The sequence below is a fragment of the Mycteria americana genome, chromosome 5 (genome assembly GCF_035582795.1).
Source record: "Mycteria americana isolate JAX WOST 10 ecotype Jacksonville Zoo and Gardens chromosome 5, USCA_MyAme_1.0, whole genome shotgun sequence".
NCBI lineage: Eukaryota > Metazoa > Chordata > Aves > Ciconiiformes > Ciconiidae > Mycteria > Mycteria americana.
Window position 1 is genome coordinate 2,765,371 of NC_134369.1, and position 20,827 is coordinate 2,786,197.

At 37.4% G+C, this 20,827-nt stretch overlaps 2 protein-coding genes across 4 annotated transcripts in view; one reads left to right on the top strand and one right to left on the bottom strand.

Moving 5' to 3' along the window:
* Window positions 1-20,827, top strand: part of CD59 (CD59 molecule (CD59 blood group)) — a 266,459-nt gene that overhangs the window by 143,283 nt on the left and 102,349 nt on the right. The window lies entirely within an intron of this gene.
* CAPRIN1 (cell cycle associated protein 1) overlaps window positions 1-20,827 on the bottom strand; it is a 36,329-nt gene that overhangs the window by 14,279 nt on the left and 1,223 nt on the right. For 2 of the 3 annotated variants that reach the window (XM_075501956.1, XM_075501954.1), the window contains exons 3-9: window positions 11,980-12,042; window positions 9,957-10,043; window positions 7,246-7,484; window positions 7,044-7,126; window positions 4,905-5,042; window positions 3,392-3,444; window positions 3,219-3,305 (exon numbers count right to left, since the gene is read on the bottom strand). In XM_075501956.1, the coding sequence (XP_075358071.1) occupies window positions 3,219-3,305; window positions 3,392-3,444; window positions 4,905-5,042; window positions 7,044-7,126; window positions 7,246-7,484; window positions 9,957-10,043; window positions 11,980-12,042 (750 nt within the window). The remainder of the gene's footprint in view (window positions 1-3,218; window positions 3,306-3,391; window positions 3,445-4,904; window positions 5,043-7,043; window positions 7,127-7,245; window positions 7,485-9,956; window positions 10,044-11,979; window positions 12,043-20,827) is intronic. The other variant, XM_075501955.1, reaches the window with a different exon arrangement.

Consider the following 20,827-nt stretch of genomic DNA (forward strand, 5'->3'; position numbering starts at 1 on the left):
GAACAGGGACAAAATTTTAGCAGATGTTTTCCTTTTTCACAAGTAGTACAGTACTAACTTCAGATGGTGTTTAATACTTTACACTGTTGTCTTCGAACCTCTTTTTTAATGTCAAAAGGAACTGTTTAGGGTCTATTCCTTTAGTCTTATTATCACTGCCAGGAACTTTGACCTATTATAATCATAGTAGGATGAACCTCCTAAAAAAACGTCAAGTTTGGCGTATTAAGTTCCCAACGGACAGGCTGTAGTTCTAAAGTTAACAGCTTTCTAACAGTCTGCTGCATGAAAAAGGTACTGAGACTACTAAAATATAAGGATCATTATTCAAAAATCAGATTATTACCCGACCATACATCTCCATTCATCCTGGGGGCACAGCAGCAAGGTGAAACTTCTATTTTAGGAGAGCTGAACCTCTCTGCAGAATAGTATTTGACTCGTCAAACTGCATGCTCACCTTCTGACACCCTGCCTCCTGACACCCTGCCCCGTGACCTTCTCAGCAGGCAGAGCTGCCCAGACACAATCAGAAGAGAATGACAGGGTGGAGAAGGCCAGGGGGCAAAGAAGGAGGAAAGAAGGAAAGGTAAAACCAGAAGTCTAATGAGACCACAAACCAACCAGAATGAACTTGTATTCTGGCAGTCACAGAACAGTTTCCAGTTCTACACAAAATACGCACACATCCATCCAACCAAATTTCCATAATCTAAGACACACAGAACTTTGTATACAAGCAGATTCAGGTACTTATTACAAATGAAGCAGTTAAAAAAAAATAAAATCAGACAAACAAACAAACCCCACCAACAACACTCCCCCCTCCAACCAAAACAACAACCAAAAAAACCCCACAAACAAACCCCCCACTATTACCAATAAAGGACATCTTCACCAAAATTAAATCATCATATAACCCAAATGCAAATACATTTTGAAAATTCACAAGCAAATTCTTCAGTTTAAAACTCATGGAAGGCCCATACAGAAATATCATTGTGAGACACCATCACTTCTCAAACTATAAACATACCATACCACAGAAACCTTGAACGTATCACATCTACTTGAGAGTTAATGAAAAAGAGACAAGTTTGTGATAGCCTTCCTCTTCATAAACAATGATGGAAACTTTCTGCATAAATGTTCTCTTTCAGAATACTATCAGCTTCCAAAATTAACAGCTATCATTCACAGCTCTTACTATACTAATGCCACAACTACCCTGAGCTGAAGAGCACAAAAATCAACAGCTACCATTCACAGCTCTTACTATGCTAGTGCCACAACTACCTTGAGCTGAACAGCACAAAGGCTCTATACAATGTGTATCGTCACCTTCCCTAAGGACAGTTCAGTTGCATTCCCATGAGGAATGGGATTTTGGTGCCAGCAAGAACAGCATGAATCATTTCAAAGACAGTTACTCTCAATTTCCCCTTTTTGTGTTAAATCTGAGAAAATAAGGTTCTGAATGATGAAGAAGCAGTCTTCAACTTTTAAATTTTTCTAAATTGCTCATTTGTAAGTAGTCCAAGAAACTGGGACAGAAAGGAGAACTGAAGTATACATTCTTTGTATTGTTCTAAGAAAACAAAGCAGATATAATCCAGATTCAGCTGACTAGTAAAGACGTGTGGAAAATTAGGAGTTTCTGAAATCAGTCCGATACAAAACTACAACCTGAATTATTTTATATTATTGTTATTCCCATGAGGAAGCATCTGAGTTTTCAGCTGTGCAATACACAGTCTTACAGTTCAAGAGCAGAGGGAAGCACAACTGGCTTCAATCATAAGGACATTTCTTATACTCTCGTGTCTTCATCCATACCACTTATATTAAGAACTACAGAGAACTGAACCTCTGAGCTACTCTGGACACTTGGTAGAAACACAGATGTAATTTGGGTATAATTCAAGATAGATTGAACCCAATCAAACATTAACTTTAAAATACTGTGTCTTGTAGGAATACCCCAATCAAGCATTACTTCACTGTGTGTTTTTGGAGGGTTTCTTTAGTTTTTTTAAGAGCTTTCTTAAATCACATTAATAGCAGTGATATTTTAGGGTTTTTAAAGTAAGGGAATGGAATACTATGACAAGATACTACCAAAATCTTTCACAAACATGGCAAAATTGTCTAGTTAGTTCTAGAAGCCTCACACCCATCCCAAATATTATTAAATCTCTTTGTGGTCTTCAACACTGTAAGACAGGAATTTCAGCCAGATAATATAAAATCGGGAAGATTAGATAATCAGATCAAAATGGCTGCTCTCTTTTTCACCACTTGAAGAGACAATGAACACTTACCCCACTCCTACACTTAAAAGAGCCTGAAGACACCAAGGAAGAAAGTGTAAAAAATTGACCTTCTCTAATTTGCTGCTGGAGAAGGCTAAGGTGAACCAAAAACTAAGTCTCCAGCACCTGAAAGATGCTGCTCATACCTGTTCCTAACAGATGGATACAACCCAAGTTCCAACATACCAAACATTTGAATGACTCCATGTGACCTGTCCTTTTCAGTACAGGAAGAACACAAATTCTAGTATAATAATACGGACTTGTAGATGTAGTTAAGTCTAGAGCCTAAATTACTAAACTGGGAATGGATCCCAATAGCAACGTACCACAAATATCACAAGTGAACAATCATTCAACTGCAAAGTACTAAAAAGTTAAATACTTGAAGCACTGTAACTCTTGAAAGCAGAGATGTACATACAGGCATATTTTAACATCAAATTATCTGCATATGCAATCTGGAGCAGATACTAGTTGAGATACTAATTTTCAGCTCCCTCTCCACAGAACTGCTCAGTGAAACACAACTATGCCATGCCATCAGCAGCTGTGTAGATAAACTTAAGTTCTACATTTGCAGCAAAGTTCTCTTAAAAAAAAAAAAGTCTTCAAAAAAATCTTAAGTCTTTTTAAGCCTAAGATTTTTAAGTTCCATCTTCCCAAGCAGGCCACTATTGAACAAAAGCAAGTTCTCCACAAACTTAGCCAGACCATGTAGTTTTTATTTTAGGTACTCCTGAGCTAAATATGTAATTGAAGAATGAGTAGCAAGTCCAAGCCTACTTAAATATATGTATTTTTATATATATGGGGGGAGAAGGGGTGCAATACTAAAACCTATCATGAATTGTGAGTCAGCGGAAACAGGGATTGCAATTTTACCTGCAGTACACAAGATCTTACCTCAACCGTTTCAACTGTCCACTCATCTACCTGTTCCTTCTCACTACTGCTGAACTGAGTCTCTGCCATGAATTGTCTGTTTACATACTAAAATAAAAATAAGAAAGGGTATGAAAGTAAAAGTAAGTGGCATTAAAGCTATACAAAATGACAATCTTTCCAGTGAATAATACCTCAGTTGACTCCACTTCAGTTGGTTCAGTAAATTCTTCTGCTGGATCAGGTTCTGTAAGAAAAATACACCATTTCTGTGAAAAAAAAAAAAGGGGGAAAAAAAAAACCACAAAAAAACCCCAAAACCAAACAAACCCAAACCAAAAACCACCAAACCAAAAACCATGTTACAGACCTAGATGAAAGTTAGATGAAAAAATCTCCCCCAATAAAAGTGGAATTTTGAAGAAGCATGATGCATTTTTGCAGTCGTCACTTATCAAAAACATTTACTTTAAAGAAGTGTTATAGACTATTACTACACAGGAAGTACAGCTAGGTGTAAGAATGAATGGACACACATTTACTCTTGAGTGACATTAATTCCTAATATTAGAAGCTTGCTATACAATAAGGAAGGAGTTGCCTTGTCAGACATCTTCAAGGGGATGGGATTTTGATTAGATCTGAAATTAGAGCCTCAATATTGCTGACTTGTACAGTTAAGTATCTGCTCGGTTCAGAAACAAACCTAATGTTACAAGGTAGATAAAGAAGAAACTTGTGTCTCAGAATGAAGAAAATAAAAACAACAGGACATTAACAGAGAACTAAGCAGTAACAAAGATTCTCAGAGTTTTGAATTAAAAAAAAACACATTAAATTCTTGCTACGAAGAGTTATGTTCAGTAACCCGAAATTTCAACTTTCTCCACAACATACTCAAAAGGGAAAAAAGGTCATGATTTTTTTTTCTTCAAGTTTGGTACCATATTCTCAAGTTTCTTAAGTATGTAAGCATACTCTTTGCTTCAAAGACTATTCCCTTCTAACAAAAGATTAAACTGGTGGGAACCACTGAAAAATGCAAAAGCTTCAGGCAATCAGAACTTTAATCTTAGATCACTGTAATGCTACAGACAAAAAAAGTTTTGTTTATAAATCATAATGAGAAGTTCTACAGGAAAACAAAATAGGAAAGAGATGTTGGGAATAATTTTCATTTGCATAAACCTGCTTCTAAATAATTTCATTGTTAGCCTGGGTTCTTATTTTAGTGAGTGACATATTGGACAGACAAATGCTGAAAGATGTGCTCAAAAACAAGTACTACTAAGTGACTTTGTTCCTTCATGCAGCTGATGCTCCAGAGTTAGAACTGTAAGCCTCTCCTTGCACATCACGGAAGACATTCATGATGTGATCATTAGAAAGGATTACGGTCCCTCCAAAGAAGTAGCTGGCAAGAGTCAGCCTTACAGAACTCTTCTGGCACACAGCTCTGCTTTTCTTTCCTCATGGCTCAGAGCAGGGCTGAATGAATGGTTGACTGCCCCTATATACGCTGCCTGGCTAGATGTATACCTGATGATCAAGAAATGACATTTCTATTCAAAACACTAGTACACCTGAAGAATTCAGAGACAGGTGCTTTATGTGCTTAGAACTGCATTTGCAATTTAATCATTCTGATGAATCCAAACAGACAAGACAGTACAACACGAACAAATACGTTCATCACAAAGGACCTACCAGCTTCTGCTACAGCATCTTCCACTGCAGGTGCGGGTGCTGCCTCTTCTTCCTCACATAACCCGTTCTGATGGTTATGGGTGCTATCAAAGTAACTAGTTTGAAGAATACGTTCAACAATCTCCTTTAGCGCTTTATCTAGGAAAACGGAAGAAGTTAAAAAATTAACAGTAACTCAGTCCTAATCATCCTTTCCTTCCTTCCCAAAGATCCCACATAAATTTTATTACCCTTTTGCTGGGAAGATGTTGCTGCCCCAAGCTAGTCCACAGAGATCACTGTTACAGAATTTCTTACCAGGTCATACCTGTCTTACCAGGTCATATTAAATAAATCAATAAATAATCAATTTCTGTTCAGAAAAATCTGAAGGCCATGGAAAAACTTAAAAAGTATATAATACTCTTCAGAAGATTTGTGAAACACTTCAAAGTGAGGTAAAGTTTATGAATTTAATTACCATACTTTTATTCCTGCTATTTCAAAAATCTCTGGTTGCTTAGTTTTCAGCTTGGAAAGTTTTAGGAACTCACTGAAGTTTCAACTGTAACTGATTATTTGTAATTTCCTAATTAAAAAACCTTACCGTAAGTCAATTTCTTACAAAACAACTGTCAGTACAAACACATTTCCACAGGTACCACCTTCATGAAGGTTCTTCCCCTGAGGTGAAGCAGCTCAGAACAGCCTTTGTAAGCCAAACAAGCACAAGCTTGCACTCGGTGCCTCAGATGAATGCTGCAGTGTCTTAACCCAAAACAAATCAGCTGCACTGGCAAGGCAGCATTACTGACTATCTAGGCCAACAAAAACCAAAACAGACTCAAAATGGAAGACTCACAATGCACGTCTGGCAAATGATAATCACTGAATGAATCAATACATACACAGAGAAGAACACAGAAATACATTAACATTCACCCCTATTATAAGACAAAGCAAACCAGCAATGGCTGCCAACGACATCACTAAAAGCTCCTCCTGAGATCCAGATACAATACGCAGCCCAACTTCATCCAGTAAGAGAATGACTAGGTCTCCAATGAGCGTACATACGTCAGCCCTCTCCTGAAAACTATCCCCATACCTTCTCCTTCCCCCTCCTCTTCAAAACAGTATGTGCTACATATCTTTGGGCTCTCACAAAGGTCTAACATCACAACCATTTCAGACTTGAGTTCTTGCAGAACAAATATTAATTAAGAAAATACTAACCTGGTACCTCCTCACAAAATTTCATTTCAACAATATAAACAATTTGAAGTTTCCTATTCTGCCACAAACAAGGAAAATCTTATTACCATTAAGGCCACAATATCTTACAATCTCCTGTGTATCATTCCTCAATAAAGCAGATTAGACAATAATTGCAATACTCTCATTCCATTTTCTATGAAGAGAACACAAAAAAACTTTTAACAGCTCAATATTACTCTTAGCATAACGAAGATAATTGAAAATTATTTAAAAAGGGAGAAAGTTGTTAGCCATTTTACCTACAAAAAAGGATACTCTTCCCTAAAACTTTCCTATTGATTTCCAATTAAGAGACTTCAAAAATTCCCCATGATACAAGAAACAGTCAACTGCCTAGCAGAGCCATTTTCTTAAGGTCTAATGTTAGAAGCTATGTATTTGTGAAAAGTTGCATTTCTGCAAGAAACCAGTCCATCCGAAGGACCACACTCCAATTTACAGAGTTAATCAATCAAAACAGGGCAAAACCAGAATGCTTTTTGCCAGAGACAAGGGGGAGCAGAACATCACACTAAATAAGGCCACGCCAGTTTATATATTAGGTCATATTATTGACAAAGCTCCTTGTTCACACACACGTTTCCAGAAAACAAAGAATTGCTACTAAGCACCAACTGCAGCAGAATACTGCTGAAAGAGCAGGAACGGACTAAGCTTAAATACCGAGTAATGCTGCATCAGTAAAAACAAAAATACACCACACAGTAAGTTCACACTTCAGTAAGTTATTCTGTTACAGTCCAGCTCAGGTCTGAAAAAAAAGTAGCTGCTCTAAAAACTCAGAAGGATAATTAACTGCCAAAGTTCTCTTATATCAGACATTGTATTTTAGTTCAAGCACAAATTCAGTGCACTATCTCTTAATACAGAGACTATACTTACAGGTTGTTCCACAAACTGGTTTTTCCTTCCCTTCCAGTAAGTCCCACAGGTGAACAGATGCTTGCTCATACTGCTCATTCAACCTTAAAAAAAATAATCAATAAAGAGTTAATTTCTTACCAAGTCTTTAAATTACTATAGTACAAATATATCATTAACTGACTGACAATTATAAAGAAAAAGTACTTTACTGTAAGCCTACCTCATGTTCATGTCTCGCTCAGGGTAAACTAGCTTGTAAAACTCATCCAGCATTGTCAGTTCCTCCTCTGTCAGTACTGGTACTCCATTTGATCCTTGTTTCAAGTCATTGCGCACTTCATCATCACCCAATTTGTCCAAAATAAACTGTAGCTCTAGTACGGTCTTTAAACGCTTCTGCTCAGCTTCTTCTCTCATCAGTTGTTCCCTGCGAGCTGTCTTTTTTATTGTTTTCTGGATCTGTTTAAAATGAAAAAGAAAATTTAAAGTGCTTAAACTTGGATTCTGTAGTGAACTCAGGGGGGTGGGGCGAAGGTTTGAAGTGTCTTTTATTGATAGATATGGATGTTGGTATTGAACTGCCACTTTATCAATCCAATATTACAGCAGAATAACCTGTCAAATTTGAAGAATATCTTTTAAGCAGACTCAAAACCCTGCAAATTAAGACAAACTAAAATCAATGCCACAAACCTTGGATCATATCGGATCTTGATCATATTCTTAGTTGAAGTCTGTACTTCATGACTTACAAGCAGTTCAGTCAGGTAAGTGCAGTTACCAGGTCTGAAGCTTCAGACATGAATGTGTTAATAGCAAGCTGGGCTTGTTTGAAATATCTGCTTCGTTTATGAAGCATTCTGTAAACACTAAGTGATTCTGATCTAGATGGAAGTGGCAAAAATGTACAAAATTAAGTACATTTTAAGCAAACATTGTGGCTATTTACAACTTCTGGCTTCTGTAACTCAAGGAGGACTTACAGCAATTAGAAATAGTACAGAGAAAGGCAACTCAAATGATCAAGGGGACAGAGCAGTTGCCTTACGAGCAGAGCCTAAGTCTTGGGTTCTTCAATTTGGAGGAGTAAGGGTGATCCAGATTTTTCACAAAGGCCAGCAGATAACACGAACAGAGCAGTTATTCACCATATCCCATGATAGGAGGAGGCATTCATTGGAACTACTAGGAGATCAGCTTAAAAAAAATAAACAAAAGTACTCTTGTTTCTTACTCACCATGGGAGGGAACTCATGGAATGTTTTGCCATGAAAGGCTGGGGAGATAGTATCAGCAAGTTCAAAAAGGATTTGAACAAATTCTTGGACATGAGGTCCACAGACAGACACTAAAGGGGACGGGAATGCATCTACTCTCTAACATTCTCAGTTTGAGGATCAGAGAGGCCATAAGGGAATGGATGACAGATAACCATCAGCCTTGTACTCTGCCTAGTACCTTCTACCACTGCTGTCATAATAGTGGTCTAAATGCATCACTGCTCTGAACCTACAGGACACTTCTTCCATTCTTATTCTCAATCCAAACATCTAACATCCAAAATTCAGCTTGCTCACTTTGTAACTATACAAAGCTTTAATCTTCTTTTACAAAAAAAAGTAATGTGACAGTAACTTTCTCCCTCTGAAGCATCTAAATCTCTTTTTTAAAATCAAAGACTTATCTTAAAATCAACTGTATGAGAACTAACTCCAACCAGGAAAAATTGCAATCAAGTTTGAAAGCAGAGCACCAATTTATTACTCCTGGATTCACTTGCTTCTTTTAGCAGTCAGCTGACCAGGGAAATACTTCAGGACAAACGTGTCAGAAGAAGAAAGTTCTTCATTACTAACATTCCATAAACATACATGGAACCCTGATGCAAGAAAAGCAAAGAAACAGCTTGGCTGAGAGGCCTATAAGTTTACAGCCACATCAAATGTAGAAAGCAGTTTATAACGTGAGGATGCCGACGCCTTTCAAATTATCACAGTCTGTTCACAAACTAAATACACTCGTTAGCGCAGCACACTGGTCTAACATCAACTACACAATGAATTCTACCAATATTGCTGCTCTTTCCGTAACTCATTAACTCTAATTGTATTACTGCATTTAGAATCTTCCAGTCCTGTAGAATGGGTTACGCTTTCAGCTTGCCCCAGAATTAGTTCTTCCTTGCAATGATACTGCAGAGGTCTAAAGTATGTCTTTTTGTTTGCAGCTCTTGGCACAAATAAATAAAGCAAAGCTGTTCATATGTCTGGAATTGTCTATTAGAGTTTTAGAACTTATTCTTGATTACACTGTTATTTTAGTTCCTTGATAAAATACCAACCCAAAAGATTACCCGTTTTACTAGTATTCAATTACCTTATCCTTTATGAAAATAGTATTAATCTTGCCCCATACTGCAGTTTCAGACTGTATTTGCAACTAACAAGAGAGCAAGAATCTTGAAAAAGGAAGTGAAATGCTTTCAGTTGCTGAGACTTGATATCCTATGGCAATATAAAGAAATGAAAACCCTCAGCCACTTGCCAAAGAGAGAAGCAGGCCTGTAAAATCTGTTTTCTTTTGAGAAAATGTTACTATTGACAGTAAGTGGCTGTCTGTGATGCTACATGTGACTCCTTTGCAATCACACTGTTTTCAACAGTTACGTTTTGTCAGAAAATTACATTATTTTTGTTCCCATGCATTTATTTAGTCCATCAGAAAAATCTTTTAGGAATAGTCTTCAGAAAACCTGACACAAACTAGTACACAGAGCAAAAGAAAACAGCCAAACATACAAGAAATCATGAGCATTTCATCTCTGTAAATAGAGGCGACTACTGCATCTAGTGTTAGTGAAAGACAGTTTAAAGCCTAAGTGTTTGGTATTGCACCTGATAGCCCACATTGTACCACTTGCTCTTTACTTACGTCTTGACTCAGGGCCATAAAACTCCTCTGCAGTTCTTTAGCAAATTCCAGATTATTTGTCACTTCCTGGTATTTTGACACCGCATCCTTAAAAAAAAAAAAAAAAAAACCACAAAAGTAAACCATCACAAATAGAACAAAATACATACTTCCAACAAATTCCCACATTTTTAGTTCCTAAGCGAGACACAGCATCCCTGAATGGGACTGTAACAATGTTAAGTCAAATTTTGATTTTCACTGGCCAAAATATTGAAAAGACTTGTGTATGTCTTTAGGACCTCTGGTTTCTTAGATAAATATGCTAAAGCATATGCATATATATGCTCACATGCATGACACACTAGTTTAATGTTCGGCTTTAGTCAGTTTCTGACAAAAACTAACTGGCAGGCCGGGGGAATGGGGGAGAAGAGCAATCTGGCAACTCACAACTGCTCAAGAGATAAAGGTTTGAGAATTAACGCATTGTTATCTTGAGTCAGAGCCAAAATCAAGATGCTATACAGAGCGTAACGTTCCCTTTTCCAGAAACCTGTATTATTTGCTATTTTCCTATATCTAATATTCTGATTTGCACCAAAGCAATCCAAACTCCTTAACCCACTTCGCAGTACTGAGAAATTACAGAGAGTCAACTCAGGGGAAAAAAAATGTCTGAGACACTTACACTCTTGCTGTGACAAAATTAATAACGGGTATGTTCTTGGTAAGAACTGAGCCAAAGAAAAGGTAAAGTCCTACTTTCTTTGAAAAGCAAGGAACATGAACTGTATTTGGTTTTTTTTTTCCCCTTAAGGATTTCCATTTGTAATATAGCTAGCTAAGAAACTTACACATATACACATACTACATATTACATCTATACATTAGGTGATTTACAAAATTCATCATTCTTAGCTGATTTGTAGATGCAGAAGACCTAAGTGAAAATAGCAAATACTTTCAGTATTTCTCCAACCAAAAAAGATTTTATCTTTATGAAGCGTGGTAGTCAGGCTGTGGTCTTCATAAACTCAATTCATGAGCTTCCCTCCTCAATATGAAATTTCAGTTATCTTCCCTGCTCATCAAACAGAAAACTTCTCATGGTTTATTTTCACAATACACCATTAAAAAATAAAAATACACAGATCAGTGATTTTTCAGTTGGCACAGAACCACCAAAGTGAAGCCTAGACAGATGAAAAGATCACATGGACCAAGGGAAGCAGCTAATTCTTTTAATTGTGAACAGCTGCAATAGTTGCAGGGTACTTTTTTTTTCCTTCACTCTTTTCAATGTTAAAAATCATCAACAAAATATTGTTGATTACGGAGCATCTGGTAATCTCTTTAAGTATCAATATGCATGTTTGCATCATAAAACTGAATTTAATTTGATACTTGCTTTATATTTATTACAACTCGAAAACTGCTGTTTTGTCGAGCTGTACAATAACCTACTTTAAGAACCAGCCCCAACAAGGAGACAACCAGCATACATCCAGTAAGTCCAGCTTATCTAGAGAGTCACATTTGCTGCACTGATAGCTGTGATAGACACATGGACATAGCTTATTTTCAGACCCCTTCAGAACTTGGTCTAAACTACATCTCTAACTAGACCGCACAATATTTACAAGCTACCACCAAGTGACTAAACTCCTTAGGCCCTCCCTGGGCACATTTTCTGCAAAGAAAAGGATGAGGTCTAGAGAACCTCAACGGTATCATTTAGCTCTTTCAACAGTCCTAGGTTATAGCAGATGCCAATTTTCACCAGAGCTTATTTATAACCTAACCTCAACAAGCATAAAGCATTACAACACACTCTACCTATTCTTTCAGTTTCTGATTAACAGAAAAATAGAGATATTCTAGGCAATAAAAAACTGAGGCCAAGTCAGAGCTCAGAAAAAACTAGCTTTTAACAAGGGGAAAGGGAAAGTGAAATTCATCCCCTCCTTCCCCACCAAGATCACAAAACAATTATTTAACAGAGATCTTGTTAGGTTTGGTTGGGTTTTTTTTTTCTTTTTACCAGTTGATCTTGATTCAGACGTTCTCCCTTGTTCATTCGTTCCTGGTAATCATCAAGTTTGCTCTGAAAAGAAAGAAAAACGTTATTATGAGGAGCCAAAACCAGGTTACTGGCTTTTTCTACTTGTGCTAACAAAATGAGGTACTGTAATATTACAGTAAACACATTATTACAGTAACACATTACACAAGCATGCAACTGTTATGTAGACGTAGTACCCCAGAAAACTTGTCTTCTGGGTTAAAAGAATGTAAATACTTCCCCAAGAGACAAGTATTTTAACGTTATTTGGCTATCACAATACGCCTTCACAACTAGTCTTAATTTCTGAGGAAAGACACATTCCTCCTAATGGGGAGAGCACTCTCAATGCACATTTCCTTCAGTCCAAACACCAGAGAGCTGAACTCCGTTCTGAGTCAGAGCTTATTACCACTGTATCACTACAATACCAAAAACATGACAAAAAACCACTGTCAATGCTAATAACATTCAGAACTGTAATTCTTTGTACTTGCATCAGTTAAGATATTTCTGAAGAATTTAAAAGTTTCTAATCCTTTGTGCAAGAATGCCCACCAACACAATTCATATTAATAGCTCTGAAATAATTTTGTTCAAGAGCATTAAGATTTCTTTTTCATGAGAAACTGAAACAGGAATCATTAGGTTAATTTTCAGCAGGATCAGTTCTCTAATCTGCTTAAATACAAAACCATGCAAAACACTGACATTAGCCAAAAGCAGGTAAAACTTATGCATGATAACAACTATTAAGTTCTACATTTTCACCAGTTCTGTATTATCATATATACTTGTATTTTTTAGGAAATTTGCCTTGGTCTTATTAAAAGAAAGCCATTAAAATGAATCCTTAACAATTATCTTCCCAATCTAGCATAACAACAACATGAAAAGGAAAGCAAACAGAAAAAATTCATTTTGAATGTAAAGTAATTAAAACCCTGATGCAACCACTGTTTCAGAGTTTATACTTGCCACAGAGTGACAGGTTTTTTTGGTGATGGTGGTCTTTGTTTTTTTTTTTTACTATTTGTTTCAGGACATTTCAGTTAAAATATTTTACTGATATTTTTCTAACTAATTCAACTTCTATGCTCAATCTCAGACCTTTTGGAAAGATCAAAGTCTGTGAAACAGTTAAACAAGAAAGCTCCTCTTACAAAGTATTTGATGCCCAGCATCACTTACTGAAACACACAGAGCCACCCTTACGAGACTTGGTCCTTTTGATGTCACCTAGAGCCAAGAGTTTATTTCTTTGGAAATTCTACAGGTTAGATTTAACACTTAGCTACTTCATCTTTCAGTGCATCAGAGCCAGTAATGGCGTAGGCAAAGTCAAAGTAGTAAGAACTTCCTGAGCCACAAAAATACATTACTTGGAATTTCATGCTAGGGATAGACACTAGCAGAGTAAGAGTTGTCAAATGCAGCAGCCACACTTGGTAATGCATCAAAAAAATACCCCTGAAGAGCATTTGGCATATTGAAAATCTACCACAACAGGAAATAAAGTCATTTTACTCTTACACGTACTAATATTAGAATAGATGGTGACATGGTTGGACAATCACAACAGTAGTTTTCATGATTTAAGAGACACTAGCTGAGCTGTGAAGTCAAAAGGAAGGGTAAAGAGCTCAAACACTGCAATGCCCCAGTGCAAAGCCAGCCAGGTTAACCGACGCCTCCACTGCTTAAGGTAGCTTAAATCCTACAATGAACTGGCTTTGCAGACAAAGAAATTTTTAGAAGTTTGTTTGCTCAAGCCACTTACTCCCATGCTGCAGATTACAATTCCCTTGGTCACACTGATGCAATTGTGAGGCTGCACAGTAAACAGACTGCTAATATGAGCCAGTTTGAACAGTGTCCACAAAAATGCATTAAAAAAACCCCAACAATTTCCATGATCCAGTTTCCAACACAAACCCATAAACAACAACAACAACAGTAAAACAAACAGGATAGAACATCAAATTCTAGGAGAACACTACTTAGATCAACTTTGTTGAAGAGAACATATATTGCAAAATTATGCTGCAAAAGACTCACATAATCCATTTTGGTGGCTAAAGGCATAAGTGAGGGAAGAGACAAAAATACCCTAAATAACTACAATTGTTTCTGCATAGTTTTTCCATGCAGCCTTACTTCAGCATGGTCGGTATCTTCAGATTAAGCATATTGCAATAACATATTCAAACAGTGCATAAGTTTTTTTTAAATGGTCAAATATTCTTAAGGTCTAATGTAAATGCTTTGTTCATTTTCATTCAGCAATGTATCAACTAAAAACCAAAGGGTAATATGTCTACTTCTAACCATTAGAAGTTACTTGTCTTCACTACTTCTTCCTTATAAACATCCATATCAGAAAAGTAAAGGCAAAAGGAAAGCCCTTTCAGCTGCAATGCAGAGGACAAGCAAATGTGTACTTAGTTACATATTATCACAAAGATTTCAAATGCCAAGTAAGCATTTTTCTATCATCCCAGAGACACTGTAAAATCCAAATGCTGCATCACACAAAAATACTAAGGAAGCAAAATGCTTTCTTTTTAATCTGTGCTATCAACTAACAGCAACCTAAGAGCAGCATTAGTGCTGTAAAACAACTGCAGTAAAATTCCTGCTTAGCAACCTACTGCAGTGTCTGCAAGAAGTAAAGATTTTCTGAATTTTACCCCCCCTTACGGAACTTCATCCTCACTCATCATGGATATACGTATTGAAGCATAAAAGCTAAACCAGCAGAAAAAAAAATCAAGTGGCAAAGCGAGCACAAAAATTGTCTTATTAAACAGCTCATGAGTCAGCAGACCCCAGTTCTGCAGATAGCAAGCTACCGTGCTTCAGCTCTTTTTCCACCAAGATACCTGAAGTATTTTGGAGTTCCCTAGCAGAAAAGCACTACATATAGGCTACCGGGGGAGGGCACAGGGGGAAGGTGGTGGTGTTCATCGCTTAACTGTGCCCTAGATTTTATTTTAATAGGAATCCAAAATTTTGTTACTTTATTATGGTAGCAGTTACCTTCCCCTCACATTCAAGTTCTCATTGACTTCTCTAAATTGCCTCAAAAATGTTATCCTGAAGTGCGGGAAAAAAAAAAAAAAAGCAGTTACATGACATTAGCTTCAAAAACAATACTGGTTTTAAAAATGCCTGACCACTCAGCTGTGCTGTTACAGTCATTTACAGTGCTATGCTATAAACTGGATCACTGGAATGATCCGATTAAAAATAACCCTTAAAAAAGGGGGCCAGGAGCAGGAGGGAGGCACTATATTTAACCAGATAATTTCAATGGTATGGTTTATACCAGTTACAGCAGCACAAGTGTATATGACAAGCTGCAAGGTGGAAGAGGAGAAGATAACCTCTTCAAGCAGCTGATGTAAACATTTTGTAATGCACACTTCACTACAAGCAAAGAAAAGATGGAGGGAACTATTGCAAGGCTGTTTTCCGAGGTATCTCAAAAAATGCATGTATTTTTTTAACAGCATTAAGCAATTAAGATAATCCAAAATTTAAAATAGCTGCTTTATACATTTCCCACTGAAGCAAAAGAAAAGCCAAGCTATGCAACAGAAGTTTATTAACTTTTTACATTTGTACATTGTAATTTATTTGCCCTCCACCATTATCTCCACAGTCATTCATCAGTTTAACTTCTCAGCAAAGACTGCCCAGAAATCACCAAAAAAAAAAAAAAAATCAAGTCTTCCCATTTCCTCAGAAAAATAGGCAGAAAAAAAAAAATCAAAAAGGAACCTCTCAAAAAAACCCACAGTTCTCATGTTAACTATCTGGGTACACTTCCTGTTATATATACACACCTAACAGAAGCCCCAAGAAGCTGTTTCAATCCTAAATCAAGATGTAATGAAGCATTAACCTCAATACTCCAGAACACAAAACACTTACAGGTCTTCTGTTTAAACTGAATTAATTTTTTAAATAACAGTTGTAAATATTCTTGTGTTTTTTCCCCAAAAAGTCTGCTAAGTTTGACAGTTTAGAAAAAAAAATACCTCCATGCTGTATTAGTTTTTGCATGACAAAGACATACCAATTCTGAGACTGCAGTCTCATGATCAGCTTATCACCAAAGGGGTATTCTCCTGCTCACCACACGTTCTTGACCCTTCCCACACACCAACAAGAACAGCCATATGGCCAGACTGCCAGCTGGGTCAGGAGCCAGATCCAATCAAACACATAGAGTGACAGAGCTACAAGAATGGCTAGGAGTGGGACCCACTCCTTCACAAAGAAATGCAGAACTGATGGGTATGTGCAATCTTCGAAATGTAAACTTTTTAAACTCAGATGAGTTGACTACAGAGAAAAAAACTGCTTCTTCAGTAACGTGAACTAAGTTAAGCCACAGATGAGTGAAACTCCTGAAAGTTTTGGTGGCTGCATATGTATCTTCTCTTTCCAAATTGCCAAACAGAATCTCCTATAGAAACGATATGAATCTACGGGTAAGTTGACTATGCTGCAAGAGACCTAGATTTGTTCTACACATCATTTATGTTCAAAATGAGTTACTTTTACAACAGCAAGTGAATTCTAGAACACAAATTGGGTTCTAGAACACAAACTGGGCGCTCCCAACACATTCTGTGTATCTTTTTCTTCTGAAAGAAAAGGAAAAGCATCAACAACACATCAAAGCAGGATCTGAAAAATTTAAGTAGAAGATCCTTCACAGCTTGGAGGACTCATCATGCATCTAGTTAACAGAACTTGCTATGAGAAATAATTCCTATGCTACATAAAACAGTTAAAAATAAAACAGCAAGCCGAAACCAGAAACTACCGAACACCAATAATTTCACAGATAAACCTGCTTGGTTTTTAAGAGATGAAGCTTAGTTATTCAAAACTGCTAACAAAAGAGGTTTCAAAGAAAGATTTGGGCTTTCAATACACAGTTTCAAATGAATGTTACGACTTCTTGGTTTCAAAATCACATTTAATCTCCAAAGATAAATTTGAAACCACGCTTCACAAGGAGAGCTTCTGGAGAGACACTCACAAGCCTTGAATATCCAAGTGGCCCAAATAATGGTGCAAAAGCACTTCAGAGTGTTGCTACTGATGGGCAACTTGAAGCGTGGCACTTCCCTGCTATCATTAGCTGCACCTACCAGAATAGAAAACTGATCTCAGCTTTTACCATCAGTTCATAATTGTTTCCTACGGGAAATCCAACATTTTATTCAACCAACTCAGATTAACTTGAAATATCCATCTAGTGTTCCAGTGAAAATTCTAGTGTAATAATGACAGAGGCACTTTTTAAGTATTCATTTTTCAACCCAGTCAGGATTACACTTATTTGGCAACTCAGAGACAGGCTGATAAAGCAACAGCTTCTTAAGTTACCAGCTACAGCCAAAATGTGCCATCTTTTTAACTATATACACCAAGCTCAAGTTATGTCAAATCGTTTAAGCCAACATGCTTACTTTATATTTACAGTTGTCCAAGAATAATCTTTGTGATCACCTGCCCATACCTTAAACCATGTGTTAGCACATGAGAGATTTTGTCCCCCTTTACAGAACATTTGGTTTTAAAAACTGTTTTTACATAGTTTATGCCATATTACACAAGTTGAACACAAAAATAACTTTTTCAGTCCTCATTGTATCAAGACATGAGTTTGATCTATGTTCAATCGGCTTAATTCGGAAAGGCTTTTCTCTCTAAAAAACAAAAAGCAGAAGGGGCAGGTCTTAAGACCTTTTCTTTAAAAAGAAAATGCAGGTCTTATTGAAGTATTTTCTCCTAGGAAACCTGGAGAGCTAGTAGGATTCTAACCTTAGACACCTAACAAGAACCTAGAGGAGTTCATGCAACTTTTAAATTAACTAAGCTTGTCAACATAGACTCAAGTTGCACGTCCTAAGATCTTGTAGAGAAAATACCCCTTCAATTACCCCCTCCCATGCACACACAAATACCTTGTCATCTAAGAACAGAGGAAGAAAACAGGATGACATTCCTATCATTTCCAAATATAGGGAGATGAACAGACATTTTCAGGCCATGTTCTCACATACATTCATGAACAGCAGTTCAATTTATCCTAGTCCGTTTTAACACAAGCAATACCCATTCTTTCAAATAATGAGGTCACTTTTAGGAAAAGAAAAATGAAAGCATAACAAATAATCTAGTATTTCTAGTTTATACAGAAACAGTCAAAATAGTATAGAACTAAGTTAGAAAATACTATCATTTGAAATTGTGTACTGTATTTCGATGGTCACATCATTTTATCCTCAGAGTTTAAAAGGAAACACAACACTAACTAATTTACTTCAAAATTTCTAATTCCTTTATAAAGAGTGACCGTTCCTCAATGAAAAGCTGCACATGCCATTTAAAACCTAAGATGGTACCTCTTACAGGGCAATTATTTTTCATCCTTCAAAAGCATGTGTCAAAGCCAAGTATATTTTTATATTCATTCTCAAATACAAAGCTCTCAGAATGATCTCTACTGGTCTTCGTTATCAGCCGCTGACAAAGAAAGGATTAAATGTTCAATTAAGCAGAAGTTTTCAGTGAGATTTACTGGATTTTTCACCCACTCCTGTCTGTGCAGTATCCAGTACAATTTTACTTTCTGGATGGTTAAAAAAAAAAATTACTGTCAAAAGATTCAAAATAAAGGAAAATCAATGAATTTGTGTACTTAAGGAAACTTATCAAGTAATAGAATAAAAATACCGATGCCCATGCATACAACAAGCTTTTTCAGGACCCTAAGCATGCAATGTTCCCTTTATTAAAGAATGTTGATTTACAAAAGAACTGTTGATTCCCCCACCAAGGGAGGGGCTCAAGCCTGCAAATTAGTAATTCTGCTTTAATACACCAAGAACAATGTATCTCATGACTTTTAGTGTTTACATGAGAGTCCTACTTCAGTACATTTCAGAACTTCTTCAGCCTGTTAAGACTTACAGAAATCTTTGAACTTTAATTCATCCATGTGAGAGCACACCTAGCTTTTCTTTTTCAAGCCCTAGCCTTTGCCTTTTCTTTTTCAAGCCCACACTGCCCTGAGTACCCCAAAAAGAGATGCTCTAAGTAATTTTAATGGAAGACCTTTCAACAGAAGCCGTTTCCAGAAAAAAGGCACTTCGTCCCCTGTATTCACTGGCTATGACACCATAGTTATAAAAAGTTGCGACAGCAGCCACAGATACACAAAAAACCCCCAAACCCAAAACACTAGGGCCTTCATGAGACCAGCATCACCAATTTTCACTCTCTTCTACCAGAATAATAGCCTCCCACACATCCTTCTAACTTAAGATACTATGAAAGTTGACCAGAAGTCCATTCAAATAGAATGGAACGGCTAAGCCAAGTGTAAATTAGGTGTGAATTATTTATTTTAAAAGGTAAATAAAAATGCTACTAGAAAGGAAAGCTGACCCGCACACCAGTAAGAGTGTGCTTCTCTTTATTACTTCAAAGTACAGAGCAGATCAGAATAATGTTCCCCTGCTAACTTTAGTTTTTAAAATACACATTTTGATCATCGAAAAATATTTTTAGAGGATTTTGTGTATGTTAAACAACAACCATTTCACACCATTTTATTTTATTGAAACAACTAGAAACGTACAGAAAGAGCTGCATTTTTCCTTGAGTTGAGGGCCAGTGTTCCTGTGTGCGTGCACACTCATATGTATTAATGACAAGTTTAACACAGACATCTTGTCCTACCTAGACAGGACAGTATTAGACAAGGATCAAGGAAAGATCCTCCAATTCTAAAACTTATCTAAAAGCTCCTGGCTTGCTGCTTTTTGTTGTTTTGTTTTTAAAAATCAGGAAAATCCAACACCCATTTTTTAAGTGGGAAACTACACTTTGCACATATTTACAAGTAAAGCACAGCTTGTTTCATTTGCAACTCACCTGTACAGACTAATTTACTGCTAATATTTCCACCTTCTGCAAATACAGAATACTAGACTACTACAATCTAAAGTGCTAGTTAAAAAAGAATTAATAGTAATTGGGCTTATTTACTTCTAAGAGCAAAAACAGATTTAGACCTTCAACGCAGACATAAAATTATTTTTTACTATTCCCTAATTTTAGCTTAGTAATATAGTGTTTTGAAGCAAGTCTTTAGGCTACACGTACGTTAGTATTTTTCTAATGGACACCTCATGCTCTGTAGGTTAGAAAACCTTCTGAGGCTCATTTAATCTAGCAACACTGAGCACTAAGTGGGTGCCACATAAACTGTAAGTAACCACGACACGCTTTTTTCTCTTCTGTCACAACTCGAACCGTCCAAGGACCACGGATTTAGTAGCTGCTATTTCTAAAAATAACTCCTTAAAGGCCGCTTCCAGCTGACCTAAGACTCCCAAAGGGGTGAGCTTAAGGCGATGAAAAACGAGAGATGAAAAATCCCTGGGTGGGGTGGCCGGCGGCCCCCGGCTTTGTGCAGGCTGCTCGCACAATGCAGTTCCGTCGGAGAGGCTGAGGCTGCCTCCGCCGCCGCCATGTTAGCTCCCGCTTCCATGTGCACGGGGTCTGAAGGGAGCCCGGCGCGCCGCAGTCTCTCCCCGCAGCTCGCCTCTCCGGGGCGGGAAGGGGGAGCGCTCCCGCGACGGGAGCGGGGGAAAGAAGGGAGGGGGAAGCAGGAAAATCGGGGACTGTTCCCAGCGGCGAGCCAAGAGCAGGGCTGGGCAAGGCCCCGCCGAAGGAAACAAAAGGCGGAAAGGAGGGGGAAGGGAGCCGCGCCGCCGAGGGGGTCTCGCCGGCAGCG